The sequence below is a fragment of the Schistocerca nitens genome, chromosome 2 (assembly GCF_023898315.1).
Source record: "Schistocerca nitens isolate TAMUIC-IGC-003100 chromosome 2, iqSchNite1.1, whole genome shotgun sequence".
Taxonomy (NCBI): domain Eukaryota; kingdom Metazoa; phylum Arthropoda; class Insecta; order Orthoptera; family Acrididae; genus Schistocerca; species Schistocerca nitens.
Window position 1 is genome coordinate 409,116,235 of NC_064615.1, and position 12,399 is coordinate 409,128,633.

Sequence of the window (12,399 nt, forward strand, 5' to 3'; positions counted from 1 at the left end):
GCACCTGTTGGCTACATTATTTAAAGTAGTCAGTTGTGGTTTCTTCCACACTCCAGTTTTTATCCAGTATTACAATGCAGTATGTTGACACCGAGGCAACAAATGAAGAAACAAGGCAGTTGAGCGTAGTCACAACTAGACCCATTTAGGGCGACACTAATTTCTCAACCCTATGGCAAAAGTCCTGGGAGTTACAGCCTTCCTTGTCACAGAACCTTGAAGGCTCTGGTTCAGTCTGTCCATTCGACTCAGAAGGGCTACGATCAGTTCTGGCGACAATGCTGCAAATTGTGAGCTTTGTTGAAACTCCATGGGCAAGGCTGGTCCTCTAAATCTTGTTTGCTAGTCACTGGAACGACCGAAGAATGACCTTGGAACTCAGACGACAGGCATTATTTGTTCCAACGTGTGCCACAATCTGCAGTTGGTTGCACCGTGTTACTTCAATGGCTGCTGGAATAGCCTCATCCACAAGTTGAGTGAGGCCCCCAGGCATACATACTGAGTGAGTGCAGCTGGTCCTTTCCTGTCCCTTGCTGCCATTTCTGTAAGGGGTACTATCTCATTCGTCACATGTTTGAACTGCTGACAATTAATATTCCCTATATGAAGTGAAACACACACAGTGAGATTTCTATTAAAGCAACACGTAAACCTTTGGCAATAACTACTAGTTTTCTAAAATGTTTTGAGGTTACGTATTTACTCAAATGTAAGCTGCACTCGAATCTAAGCCGCACCTGAAATTTGAGACTCGAAATTCAAGGGGAGGGAAAAGTTTTAGGCCGCACCTCCAAATCAAAACAAAGTTGGTCCATTGTAATATGAGACACACTTTAGGTCGAATGAATGATGATACAGCTACAGTGGTTTGGTTCCAGTCGTAAGCTTAGCAGTTAAGCTTTACCAGGTAGCCATTGCTATTCGTCAGGCGCTCCGTCCGTATTTATACGGGTACCCTTCCTTTTTCATGTGCTTCGTCTGGTTTGAATTGATTGCTTATTTTTCTTTGATTTGATAAGTGCCGTTTTCTTTGTTATAGGTGTTTACGTCACCCTAAGCTGAAAATGCATTATTGTACTGTCGTGCATTGTTTGTCGCATTCTGATAATGAGTGTTTACAACCTGTCGCCGCTCACGGCATGACTTGCTTTTGTGCACGTTACCGCAGGTAACAATTAAAAAAAAGAGAGGAATTGACTCATTAGCGAAACAACGGCAAGAGACTGCTATTTGTTGTTATTACACTGCTGCTTTCTTTGATATTGATCAACAAGAACCAAATAATAGACTGCGTATGATAGATGATGTTCTGAAAGAGAGTTTAGCGAAAATTTTTCTCCATTTGAAAATCTTTGCAGACGCCTCTTTAGTACATCACATTCTGCACAGAAAGTAGAGTCATCTTGGATTTAAAAATCTAGTCAATTGCCGTGCTTCATTTCTGACTATCACTATTAGGCTTAAGAATAATAAGAATATAACATTGACATGATATGTATATTCTTCCACGTTTGGTGTCGTCTCACTCTAGTTTCGTAGTTTATTAGGCAGACAGGATTTAAATGAGATAGCAGCAAACACAAAAGAATACATGGTAAAATGTTTATAGTCATATTATTCTCATGGTGAAGAGAATACTGCATGTGATTAACAATTCATAAAAGTTCCTAATAGCAACCATCTCTTCTCACAGGTAGGAAAAAATTCAGAACGTAGAGTTGGCCATATTGACAAACATCCGAAACAGTCTTGCCAGTCGGATTTTCGTAGTACATTGAAATGCTGCTACATTCGCCGATGAACAATATGGAATTTGTATTTACTTCGTTGGATAATGTATGAAAATGCTGGTCGAAACTCGGGGCGGAGAAAAAAGCTCTGACGCAGAGGTTTTGGCGCCAATATTTATCTTTGTGCCTGCAAAGCATGCCTGTGTAGCGCTACATATATTAGACGGCAGAAGTTAGTTGTGGCGGCACCTACCAACATTTTTCAGAACTTCCGCTTACTTTGCACTCGATTCTAAGCCGCATGCGGTTTTTTGGATTACAAAAACCGGAAAAAAAGTGCGGCTTAGATTCGAGTAAATACGGTAATTATAGTTGTTAGCGAACTCAAAAACAGATTTAATTTGTGATAAATGCATATAATGTATTGGGCTACTTTTCTTAAAGGGAAAACTAGTTGTAGCACAATATGTTAGTGAAAATCAGCTATAGTAACTAAATCAGAAATGCCGATTTGCTACAGATTGCTCATAAATTATGCAAAGGGCAATGGTAGCTTCCAAAAATTTGCAAAAAACACATTTATTTGTGTTCATATACAATGAAGTTCTAGGGTGATATATTCTTTGGCAGAACTAATCACTAATGCTGATTTGCTATGAAATAAATGAAGTATCCAAAACATTTGTACTGATAACTTACGAAAATACAGTTTTGTAAGTGTCCGAAAATTCTCACAAAAAAACCTATTTCTTATGTCTTTGTACAATGAAATTAGAGAATGATTGTTTTGAATGTGGATAGGCCCACTGTTCTCAAATATCTTAAAAAGCACACTTAAGTTTAAACCTGTTACTGACTACAACAGTTAGTCCTTAATTCAATAGTCACGGATGTTCTAAAATTCACAATATCACAACCCAAATTGGTATTGATACAATCAATGAGAGATTATGCAAAAATAGTAAAATATGTGAATCTAGAACTTTAAATTGGAACGTGGTCTGTCACAAAGGAAAATTGCTGCTCACGAAAATGTAACTAGAGTGTAAACAGTAATCACTTCAGATGAGAATGTATTTAAAACAATTACAAATGTGTTACTGATTAGGGTCAGAGACTAGATGAATTAAAAGTTTAGTATTTTTTAGACTCTAGTTATTTATCATATACTGATTCATGATTTCATTTTTTCAGGATGTCTTCCTAATCTGCTTTTCACTAGTCAATCCAGCATCTTTCGAGAACGTTAGAGCGAAGGTAAAGTATCCCATTTAATGAGGATTATTAAACTTGTTTCCACATTAACAGCTGTTGGTGCTGCAAGTACGTTCTGCAGTTGTTGAAATACACCCATTGTTAACATTGAGAAAAATGCTCCATATAAAGACAGTAGCATCATTCTTGTAGTAATCCAGTATTTTCGGGGCTTTTTCACAGGATTTTATAAATGCATGCTATGGCTAAAATGTTCACTTGCGAGCAAACTTGTGATACAGTGTGAATTTTAAATAAAATGATACAGATTCATCCATAGTCTTATTAAAAGCCTGTCATTTGATTGTTGTAGTTTGAAAGACAGTACACATTAGATGGTTGATTAAACACTTAAACTATGAGCACAGGTTGGATTCAGTTTGTTGGTTTCTGCTGCTGGTATGTCATGGCCAGTATTATCAGATAAAACTTTTTTTCAAAGTTCCATCAGTTTGGCATAAAGTGACCTAATTCATTCAGTATATGACTCAGATAGTTTTTTTTCATATGACAGCAGCTACATTGGAAACATAATATCTACAGAATAACATTTCCATCTGCCGAATTTTAGTGAAGGTTAAATGAATTTTTATTCAGCATCCTTTATTTATAATATGAACATGTTGCTACGATAATTGGCTTACATGGGCAGATAATTCTTTCACTTGCTTTATAAGCTCCATAAGACTTCACTGAAGTTTTAGAGGGTAGTAATGGGATATGTGTGATGATAACACTTTTCTTCAGTCCAGCAGGAATTAGGATTTTTGAACCTAACAGTCAAAAAAGCAAACAAAGGGGTAAATAGTAATAGGTTTTGCCAACAAATGTTTTCTTTTATTTCATATGGTTCACTCTGGTATTCAAATATATACAACACCAGTATTAAATTTTTCTAAAGAGTAGATTGATTGATAAATTGTTTTCATTTATTTTGAGCTTACTAACCAGAGGAACATCTCTTTGCAGTGGTATCCAGAAGTAAGACATCACTGTCCAACCACCCCCATTATTCTTGTGGGAACAAAACTGGATCTTAGGGAAGACAAAGACACAATTGAAAAACTAAAAGACAAGAAGTTAGCACCAATTACATACCCACAGGTGAGAACTGTTCATTGTATTAATGTGACTGTTATGGTGGCTGGAAGTACCAGTCACCTAAAAATTATAGGGATCATTTATGATCAAAGCTGTGTTTTGCATACCTGGTGACCTTTGTTTTGTACTCATTTGGCTTTGGTCCAAGGCATGTTTCTGTCCCTAACATTTTGTATTTCAGTGCTGCAGGCTTAATCGGAGGCTATAAAGACTCGGAGAGCAGTTTCAAACTTAAACAAGCTCAGCAAGCTGAACTGCCTATACATATCCATGCAACATTTGGTTTGCAAGCAACAGTTGGTTCGAGACATCCTCAGACTGCTACTTAAGGTCACGTAGTTGCGCTTGTTATTAATCTGGGGAAGAGTTGGTGCGGTTCGCTTTGTTTGGAACTAATCCTCACAACTTGGGTAATTTCACTCCTCCTCCTCCTCCTCCTCTTCTTCTTCTTCTTCTTCTTCTTCTTCTTCTTCTTCTTCTTCTTCTATTGAAATTGTTGCTGAGCTTTTGAGTTTCTATGGCCTGTCTGTACCTCCTAACATAATAGTGACTCAGTCTTGATAAAAACTTTGTATCAGAGAAACTAATTTGGCAGTTCCCTGGTCCCAATTCATGATCTGCTATCACTAATTTATCCACGTTTCTCAGATGACAATTGCTCTTGTGTTCCTTAAATTGGATGTTAATGGGCCTTGTTGTCATTCTTGTGAACATTTGATAGTATATGCAAGGGATTTCATGTACTCCTGCTGTGACAAGTTGCGGGCAAATGTCCTTAAGTGTTCAGATATTCACACAACTTTCTTTTAATTTAAACACTGTGTCAGTCGCATCTTAGTACTATGGTGATGCTGTCTCTGGCTGTTTTTATGAATGGGAGGAAACTTTACCTTAGGTTGGTTCTTTCTCACTAGAAGCTTCAGATCTTTCAGGGTGTAATGCCTTATTTCACTTCATCAGAGTAACTGTTCCTTGACAGTATTTCTCAAATGATGCTCATTGTCCAAGTTCTGTGGTTCCCAGATTCTTGTAGCGTGGTACATAAATATATTGATCACTCTTCCCTCTTTTCTGCTTGGGATGGTGATTGGAATTTCTGTGAAGGTATCTTTCCACATGAGTGGATTTTTATAGACTTCATGCCCTAAAGTTCTGTTAGGTTTTCTATGTACCTTAATATGAAAAAGAGAAAGTTGATCTCCTTTCTCCTTTGTGATAGTGAACTTCATCTTAGCACTCTTATCATTAAGAAAATTGAGAAATTTTGAGAGATTTTTCCCTAAAAAAATTCACTACAGTTGTTATGAATAGCTTCTCCAGTTTGTTCAAAAAATCTGTTGTCCTTTTGAAAGTAAGTTGATGCGAGGCATTGTTAGAGATGTGCCATATGCCGTATGAAAACACTTTCCAACTGTGACATTAGCTTATTAACAGAAATCATAATAAAGAGTGATAAAACACCAAAACTGACCATAATAAGTCTTGGAACAGACTTTTTCGTGGACATCTGTAAGCAGTTTGGCTTGCTGATCTTGTCTAACTTCAAAACTGATATGAGTCTGAGTCTTTGTAGCCTTTGATGGCACTTCCATTGTTGGAAGACAAAATGCGAGGCAGATAAATATGCCTTGGAGAACAGCTTAATGCCCATAAAAGAAAAAAAATCAGCTGGCATTGGTAATCTTGGAAATAATTGCTTTGCATGATTATTTTAACATTTTTTTATTTTGTAACAGCATTCTCTCACATTGCACTTTCTGATATTAACTGGTTTTCTGAAGATTGAATATAAACAAACAGATCACCACCATTCCACGATGATGATACTTTTCATATATCTTGAGTTAACAGTTTGGTGACTAAACTTATTCATTATTAATTTGTAATTTTATTTATTATTGATTTATAATAAATGAACTTGTGTGTCATTGGTCATTTTATTTGACAAGAGTTAAAATATTATTTGTCAACAACTTGAAGAAATAAATTCAATGTTGATATTACTGTATCTAAAGTATTTTCACTCCTTAATCTTAACATAACATTTTCTGCTCTTGTTAAAAGGGACTAGCTATGGCAAAGGAGATTGGTGCAGTGAAGTACCTTGAGTGCAGTGCTCTCACTCAGAAGGGACTCAAAACAGTTTTTGATGAGGCAATCCGAGCCGTATTATGCCCAGTGCTGCAAGTTAAACCGAAAAGGAAGTGTGTGCTTATATAAAGAGGATGATCAGCTGTAGAAACTGTAAATGTTACTATTCTTAACTCTTGGATGAAAAGAATGTGAAGGGGTAGATATAAGCAACTAACAGTTGCTGGAAATGTGTAGATTTGTCAGCTCAATGCTGAATTTGTGAAGTGATGCATTTTAACAGTGTGATGCGAACAACTTTGATGCCTCCCTGATGGCTGGTGGTGAGATGTTATGTGGTTTGGCAGTTCAGAATGAGAAGTCTTTCTCATGTCTTTTATATGTGAAGCTGTGTTCTTGTTAGCAAGAGTAAGAAAATTATATTTTTAAACACTCTGACAAATATATTGACAACAGTGTCACAAATAACTGATTATAATATCATTCTTATTTCTCATTTTGTGACTTGTACAAGATCTTTTTTTTTGTCTCCCTTGCTGCTTTGCCACCCACACATTTTAATACTATAAAGCATGTAAGAGTATGGTTAACCCTGTAAGATGCTGACACATAATTATACCACCTTCTGTGTTTTAAAAACTAATACTGTGGAATTTGGACAGATAAATTAACAGAACTGCTCCATATTATGTGTCTGTTTATTGTTGATAAGAATATCTTTTTAATTAACTTTCTTTCAATGCATCCAGACTTAAATTCTTTGTTATGGGAACCCATGATATTCTCATCATGCCATCAACATTCTTTCAAGAAAGCCATACTATAACAAAAATACACAGGTAACATCTATGCACAGAAGTTCAACACTTGACCACAAATTATGAGATTTTTACTAGTGATTGATAATAGCAAGAAATGTTGAGAGCTGAAAATTAGATTTGACACCTGGAAAATGGAGAGATACTTTTTAATACTTCGCTGGTAGCATATGTTTTTAGTGGGAAACAAATACCCACATATGTGAATAAACAGACACCAGAGTTATATCATCAAATCTGTTTTAGAAAATTTTCGGACCCGTGATTCATGTTGTCAGCATTTGTTGATAATAGAGCAAAATTAAATGATGATTAAATTCATAATTTTCTAAAAATTTATTTTTGGGGACAAAAATAAACCTTGTCATTATTAGAAAGTCATTATGCACAACCCATGTTTTGAAGCATGTATCATTTATTTCTGGAAAAGTTGGTAAATGGTAAGAAAACTATTATTTGGAAATAAGCCATATCGTAGTACAGCTGTGGCATGCAGCCTCAAAAACGAAAACGCAAGCCATTCTTGCCCATAAACAAACATTATTGCACAAAATCTCTCTCCTGAAAATATGTTCCCTTTTTTATAATATTTGTGTTATTTTGAAATGCACCGTAGGTGGAGTAAGACTGTAGAAAAAAAATATTTTGGTAAAAGTTGTTACATATTGTTTCTGTTCTTCTATAAGTATTGTACATAATTTTTACTAATTAAAGTATAGCAGTACTGCTTCATTGAAATATATTTGTTTGATTCTAAGATGATTGTTGAATTGTTATTTTCAAGTTAGAATGAAATGTGGATGGAATTATCAGCATTTTCCTTGTAAATTCTTGTGACTGACGTGTTTTATAGGATGTGTCAGATGATTTCACTTGGTTGTTTAACACCCCTGCAAAAGTCTCTGCATTTGGGTCTTTACAGCTTAAATTGATATATTATATATGTATAAAATAAACAGAATATTTGGCTGTGTCAGTTGATAGTTTACCCAGAAAGAAGACTGTATTTTGCAAAATGCTTTGATCCACAGTAAAGTATGCTGTGGTACTCATAAGTTACCTGTCAGTATGAAAAATTACTTTCCTGATAAATAACATATGAAATTTTCACACACATCCTTAATCATATAAGAGAAATGTCTTGATTCTATAATTTATGACCTTCCATGTTTAAGCTTATAAGCTTTAGTGATTGTCAATTGCTAAAATTTGTAACTATGCATTTGAGTGGTACTGACTGCGTGAATGTAATTCCCCTTCATTTAACTAAATTGTAGGGTTTTGTTGGTTGGAGATAATGAACTAGCTTTGACTCATTGCCACTTTTTGAAGTCCTCAGAAGATCATTTTGTGTAACTTTGTGATGGTTTCTGAATAGTTTTGTGTAACTTAACAAAAATCTAAGTGAATTTGAATTTTCTTAACAAGTCTTTCTTATGAGGACGGAAATAAATACAAAATTATTATGTGGCCTGAAATGATATCCAGTATTTTTTCCAGTTATTGTTAATTGTAACCTATTAAATCAAGTGATCCATTGCTGTACATATACAGTCTTAATATTTGTTAAGAGTAATTGAATGTTATAAGTTGTATATTAATGAACATTAACTTGGCAATACGGGACTCTGTTTTGTCAACACTATAAAATTTTTATTTAAAGAGAGAACAATAAAACACATGCTTTGTCTTTGGTTAATTCTTTTCCTTATATTAAAATTTTATTGATAGTGCTTCAGATTTAATTTTGCGTCGTATATCTAAGAAATGCAATAAGCTGTTGTTTAGCACTTGATGAAGACTCCCGTACTTTATAAGAAAGTCTTTGAAACATACTCAATATATGTTGTTGGCTTATTTAATTTATGGGTTTCCTCTGGCACACTGATGCAAACACAGTGTCTTGAATTGTAATGCAGATGACTAGACAGGGTCTCACAAGTATAGAAAAAAAAACATGACAATGAAAGCAAACACGGTTAGAACTTCCGCATATTAATGCATAATAAGATCTGCTCTTGAATAGAATTGCAATAGATATGTCATAACTAAAATTTAAGTAGTCTCAGATTGCTGATACCTCTTCTGGGTGTAGCATTTGTACTGTTGCTGAAACCAGTTTGATCTTTTAGTAGGAATGGGAAATGAGAGCAGTTACATTGAACCTTTCGATGAATTTCTTATAAAGCGTGCCTTGGACTGTAAGCATCTTTTTATGTCACAGTTCTGCAACACTCAGAGAGTAACAGTTGGCTCAGAGTTTTGTGAAATGGGCAATTGGCTGAGTCATAAACATGGATGTGGCTTATCCACAGTGAATTGGAGACTTGGTGTTGGGTAGGACTGAAAACCAAAACAACAAATGAGGAAAATTCAGTCATTTCGATCACTGAGTAGGCAAGAGCAGTACAAAAAAAATATTTGTAGTACATAGTGACAGCTGTGAAGAGAAAATAATGGGTCTGTTGATATTTCATAAATACCACAAAAAATGAAATGCGATATCAGTGGAATACAATAGGCATGATTCACCTATTTGAAGAACCATAAAATATTTCTAGGCTATCCTGCATAAACCAGTAGCTCTTCCTTGCAGGTTGTCAATGCAGGTATAATGATGGCAGTATGTTACTTATTTTCTGGTGATGAAAGATCTGTTTGGATGTACGTTAATGCTAAATCACCAGTGTTGCCTTAAGTATTGTATCAAATAATGGAAAATCGAGGGTGATATGTTACTATATTATGAAAAGGATAGTTGCTACTCACCAAATAGTGGAGATGCTGAGTTGCAGATAGGCACAACAAAAAGACTGCAAGGAAGTGAGCTTTAACAAGGCTTTCATCAGTCTCTCTCTCTCTCTCTCTCTCTCTCTCTCTCTCTCTCTCTCACACACACACACACACACACACACACACACACACACACACACACACACACAGAGAGAGAGAGAGAGAGAGAGAGAGAGAGAGAGAGAGGGTGGGCAGCGAGGTGCAATCAGGAGGTGTGTTTGTGGAATAGAGGGCTGAAGAACGTAGCGTTGGACGGCGTGCTCAGCAAAAGGGTGGTTCGGCTGTTTCTTGGCCACAGTTTGTTGGTGGTCATTCATGTGGACAGACAGATTGCTGGTTCTCATGCCCACATAGCGTGCAGCACAGTGGTTGCAGCTTTGCTAGCAGATCACATGACTCGTTTTGCAGGTGGCCGTGCCTTTGATGGGATCTCTCCACCTTACCTCTGTACACTACCACAAGCACCACCGTGTCTCCACCCCTACCATGCTATCCCTCCCATTTCCTGCCCCAGCCTCCTCCTTAACCCCCACCACCCAGTTGCCTCTCCCATCATGCACTTCTGTTTGCAGTCTGGTCTCAGCACCCAGAGACTGTGGCCATGTGGGTGTGAGATGCATTTTGCGTGAGTGTGTGTACTTACACTGTCTATTTCTGCCATGCTGGCCGAAAGCTCACTTTCCAACAGTCTTTTTGTTGTGCCTATTTGCGACTCAGTATCTCCACTATATGGTGAGAACCAACTATCCTTTCCATAATATTGTTACATTCCATCCTGGATTTTCCATTGCTCAACGAGCATGGAAATTATTCAGGTTTCCGTTTTCTTTCTTTTTAGCAGTTCCTGTGGTCGCATTCTCAAGCTGACATGGAAATTTTGAAAAAAATGTTCTGTAAGAAAGGGAATTTGATGTTGAAAGTTGCATAGGGATTTTAGTGACAGTATCAAAATAAGTCACAGAGACACTTTTACTCACAAAAATACACACAGAAAACATAGATCTTAAGAGTGTCAGACTAATTGTCACAGTAAACAGAGGTCTCATTTCTTCTGCATAAGCACTCGTTGGAACCATTTAGTAACTGATTCTAGCAGTCTTGATGCCTCCACTGGCAATTTTATGCATGCCCCCCAGGTTTTTTTAGAGGCTTCATCAGATGGCTTCCACAAATTTTTGATGTAGTTAAATCAGCAGTGTCTCTTCAGCTATTTTTCATTATTGTACAGAAATAGTATTTGTAATGGTACAGTCGGTACCATTGTGGTGTTGGATTGTGAAATTTTTTATCCATTGTAGTGTTTTGTGGAGGGTACTACATGCACACTATTTCTATCAGATTTTTTTTCCCACATTGACATAAATATATCAAATACATCATGTTTACCATTATTGCTTAACTGGAATGCAGATCTTTCATGCTGACCGAACTTATGCACTTCCAAGCAAACTTTGACTCTCCTGTGCATCGTAGTTGAAATTACTGTAGGTGTTGGGTCTGTGAGTGCATGTGTGCCCTAGATGTAAAGTTGAAGGGAAATCGGTGAACTAAATAACTTTCATGCAGTAAAAAGTCTTGCTCTCATTGCAAGCAAAATAAACTGTTTTTACAGTATTTGTTTTTACTTGGTCTTTCTGATAAGAGTAGCTGAAGCCGTTATTTTGCAATGTAAAAACCATTCTTGGGACTGTGATAATTCGTAGACAGTCTAAACCAGAGATGCAAACATAGGTAGTGGTCATCTCACTAACAGCATGTTGATTTGCCTATGTGGCTTTTTTTTAAAATAAAAAACTTGTTATTTGTGGACTCAAATAAAAAGTTTTGGCTTTAGTATCACTGTGAAGCAGCTAGGCATATCACCCAAGCTGCACATTGACTTTCCTTACAGAGAAAGGAAGTGAGTAAATCAGAGTTTGATTGCAGATGGAATAATAATAAAAAAATATAGTTCCTCAGTAAATGAAGGAAAGAATTTCAGTGTAGTTCATAAGATGGAGATAAGAATGGGAAGATAATTCATTAATGCAGAGAAGGGGAAATAAGTGTCACCAACAATAGTGATGGTGAACAAGAATAAGTTATGGAGGTAAGAGTAAAATAATGAGGAATTAAATGGATGGAAAAAATTTAAAATGTTTGAATAATTTTTTGAACATACAGATTGAGTTTTTGAGAGACGTAATCTGAAGTTTAGTTTGCAGGTTTAAAGTAATTGTTTTATATCACATACTGTGACTTCGCCCAGATCAAGATTTGGGTGTCACATAGGGTGAATAAAATATATTTTCATCTCGTAGTGTAAAGTTTGCAATACTTTCAGTACTGTCTTGAACTACTGTTTGTTTCTTGTGTTCACATTAAAGTGGCGGTGTTATCTTAAAATAAAATTCAATAACAGCGTGAAATTGAGCACCGTGTCAAACACCTTCTGGAAATCTAGAAATGTCATCTGTTTTTTGCCCTTCATCCATGGTTTGCAGTATATCATGCAAGGAAAGGGCAAGCTGAGTTTCACAGGATTGATGCTTTGTAAAACCATGCTGATTCATGGACAGAAGCTTCTCAGTCTCCAGAAAGTTATATTCGAACTGAGAATATGTTCAAGG

At 36.2% G+C, this 12,399-nt stretch overlaps 1 protein-coding gene across 1 annotated transcript in view; it reads left to right on the forward strand.

The window, feature by feature from the left end:
• The window catches only part of LOC126236264 (ras-related protein Rac1), a 106,044-nt gene extending 97,348 nt beyond the window's left edge, over positions 1-8,696 (forward strand). The window contains exons 4-6 of the mRNA XM_049945416.1: positions 2,928-2,990; positions 3,957-4,091; positions 6,153-8,696. Of these exons, the coding sequence (XP_049801373.1) occupies positions 2,928-2,990; positions 3,957-4,091; positions 6,153-6,308 (354 nt within the window). The 3' untranslated portion in view covers positions 6,309-8,696. The remainder of the gene's footprint in view (positions 1-2,927; positions 2,991-3,956; positions 4,092-6,152) is intronic.
• The last annotated feature ends 3,703 nt before the right edge of the window (positions 8,697-12,399 follow it).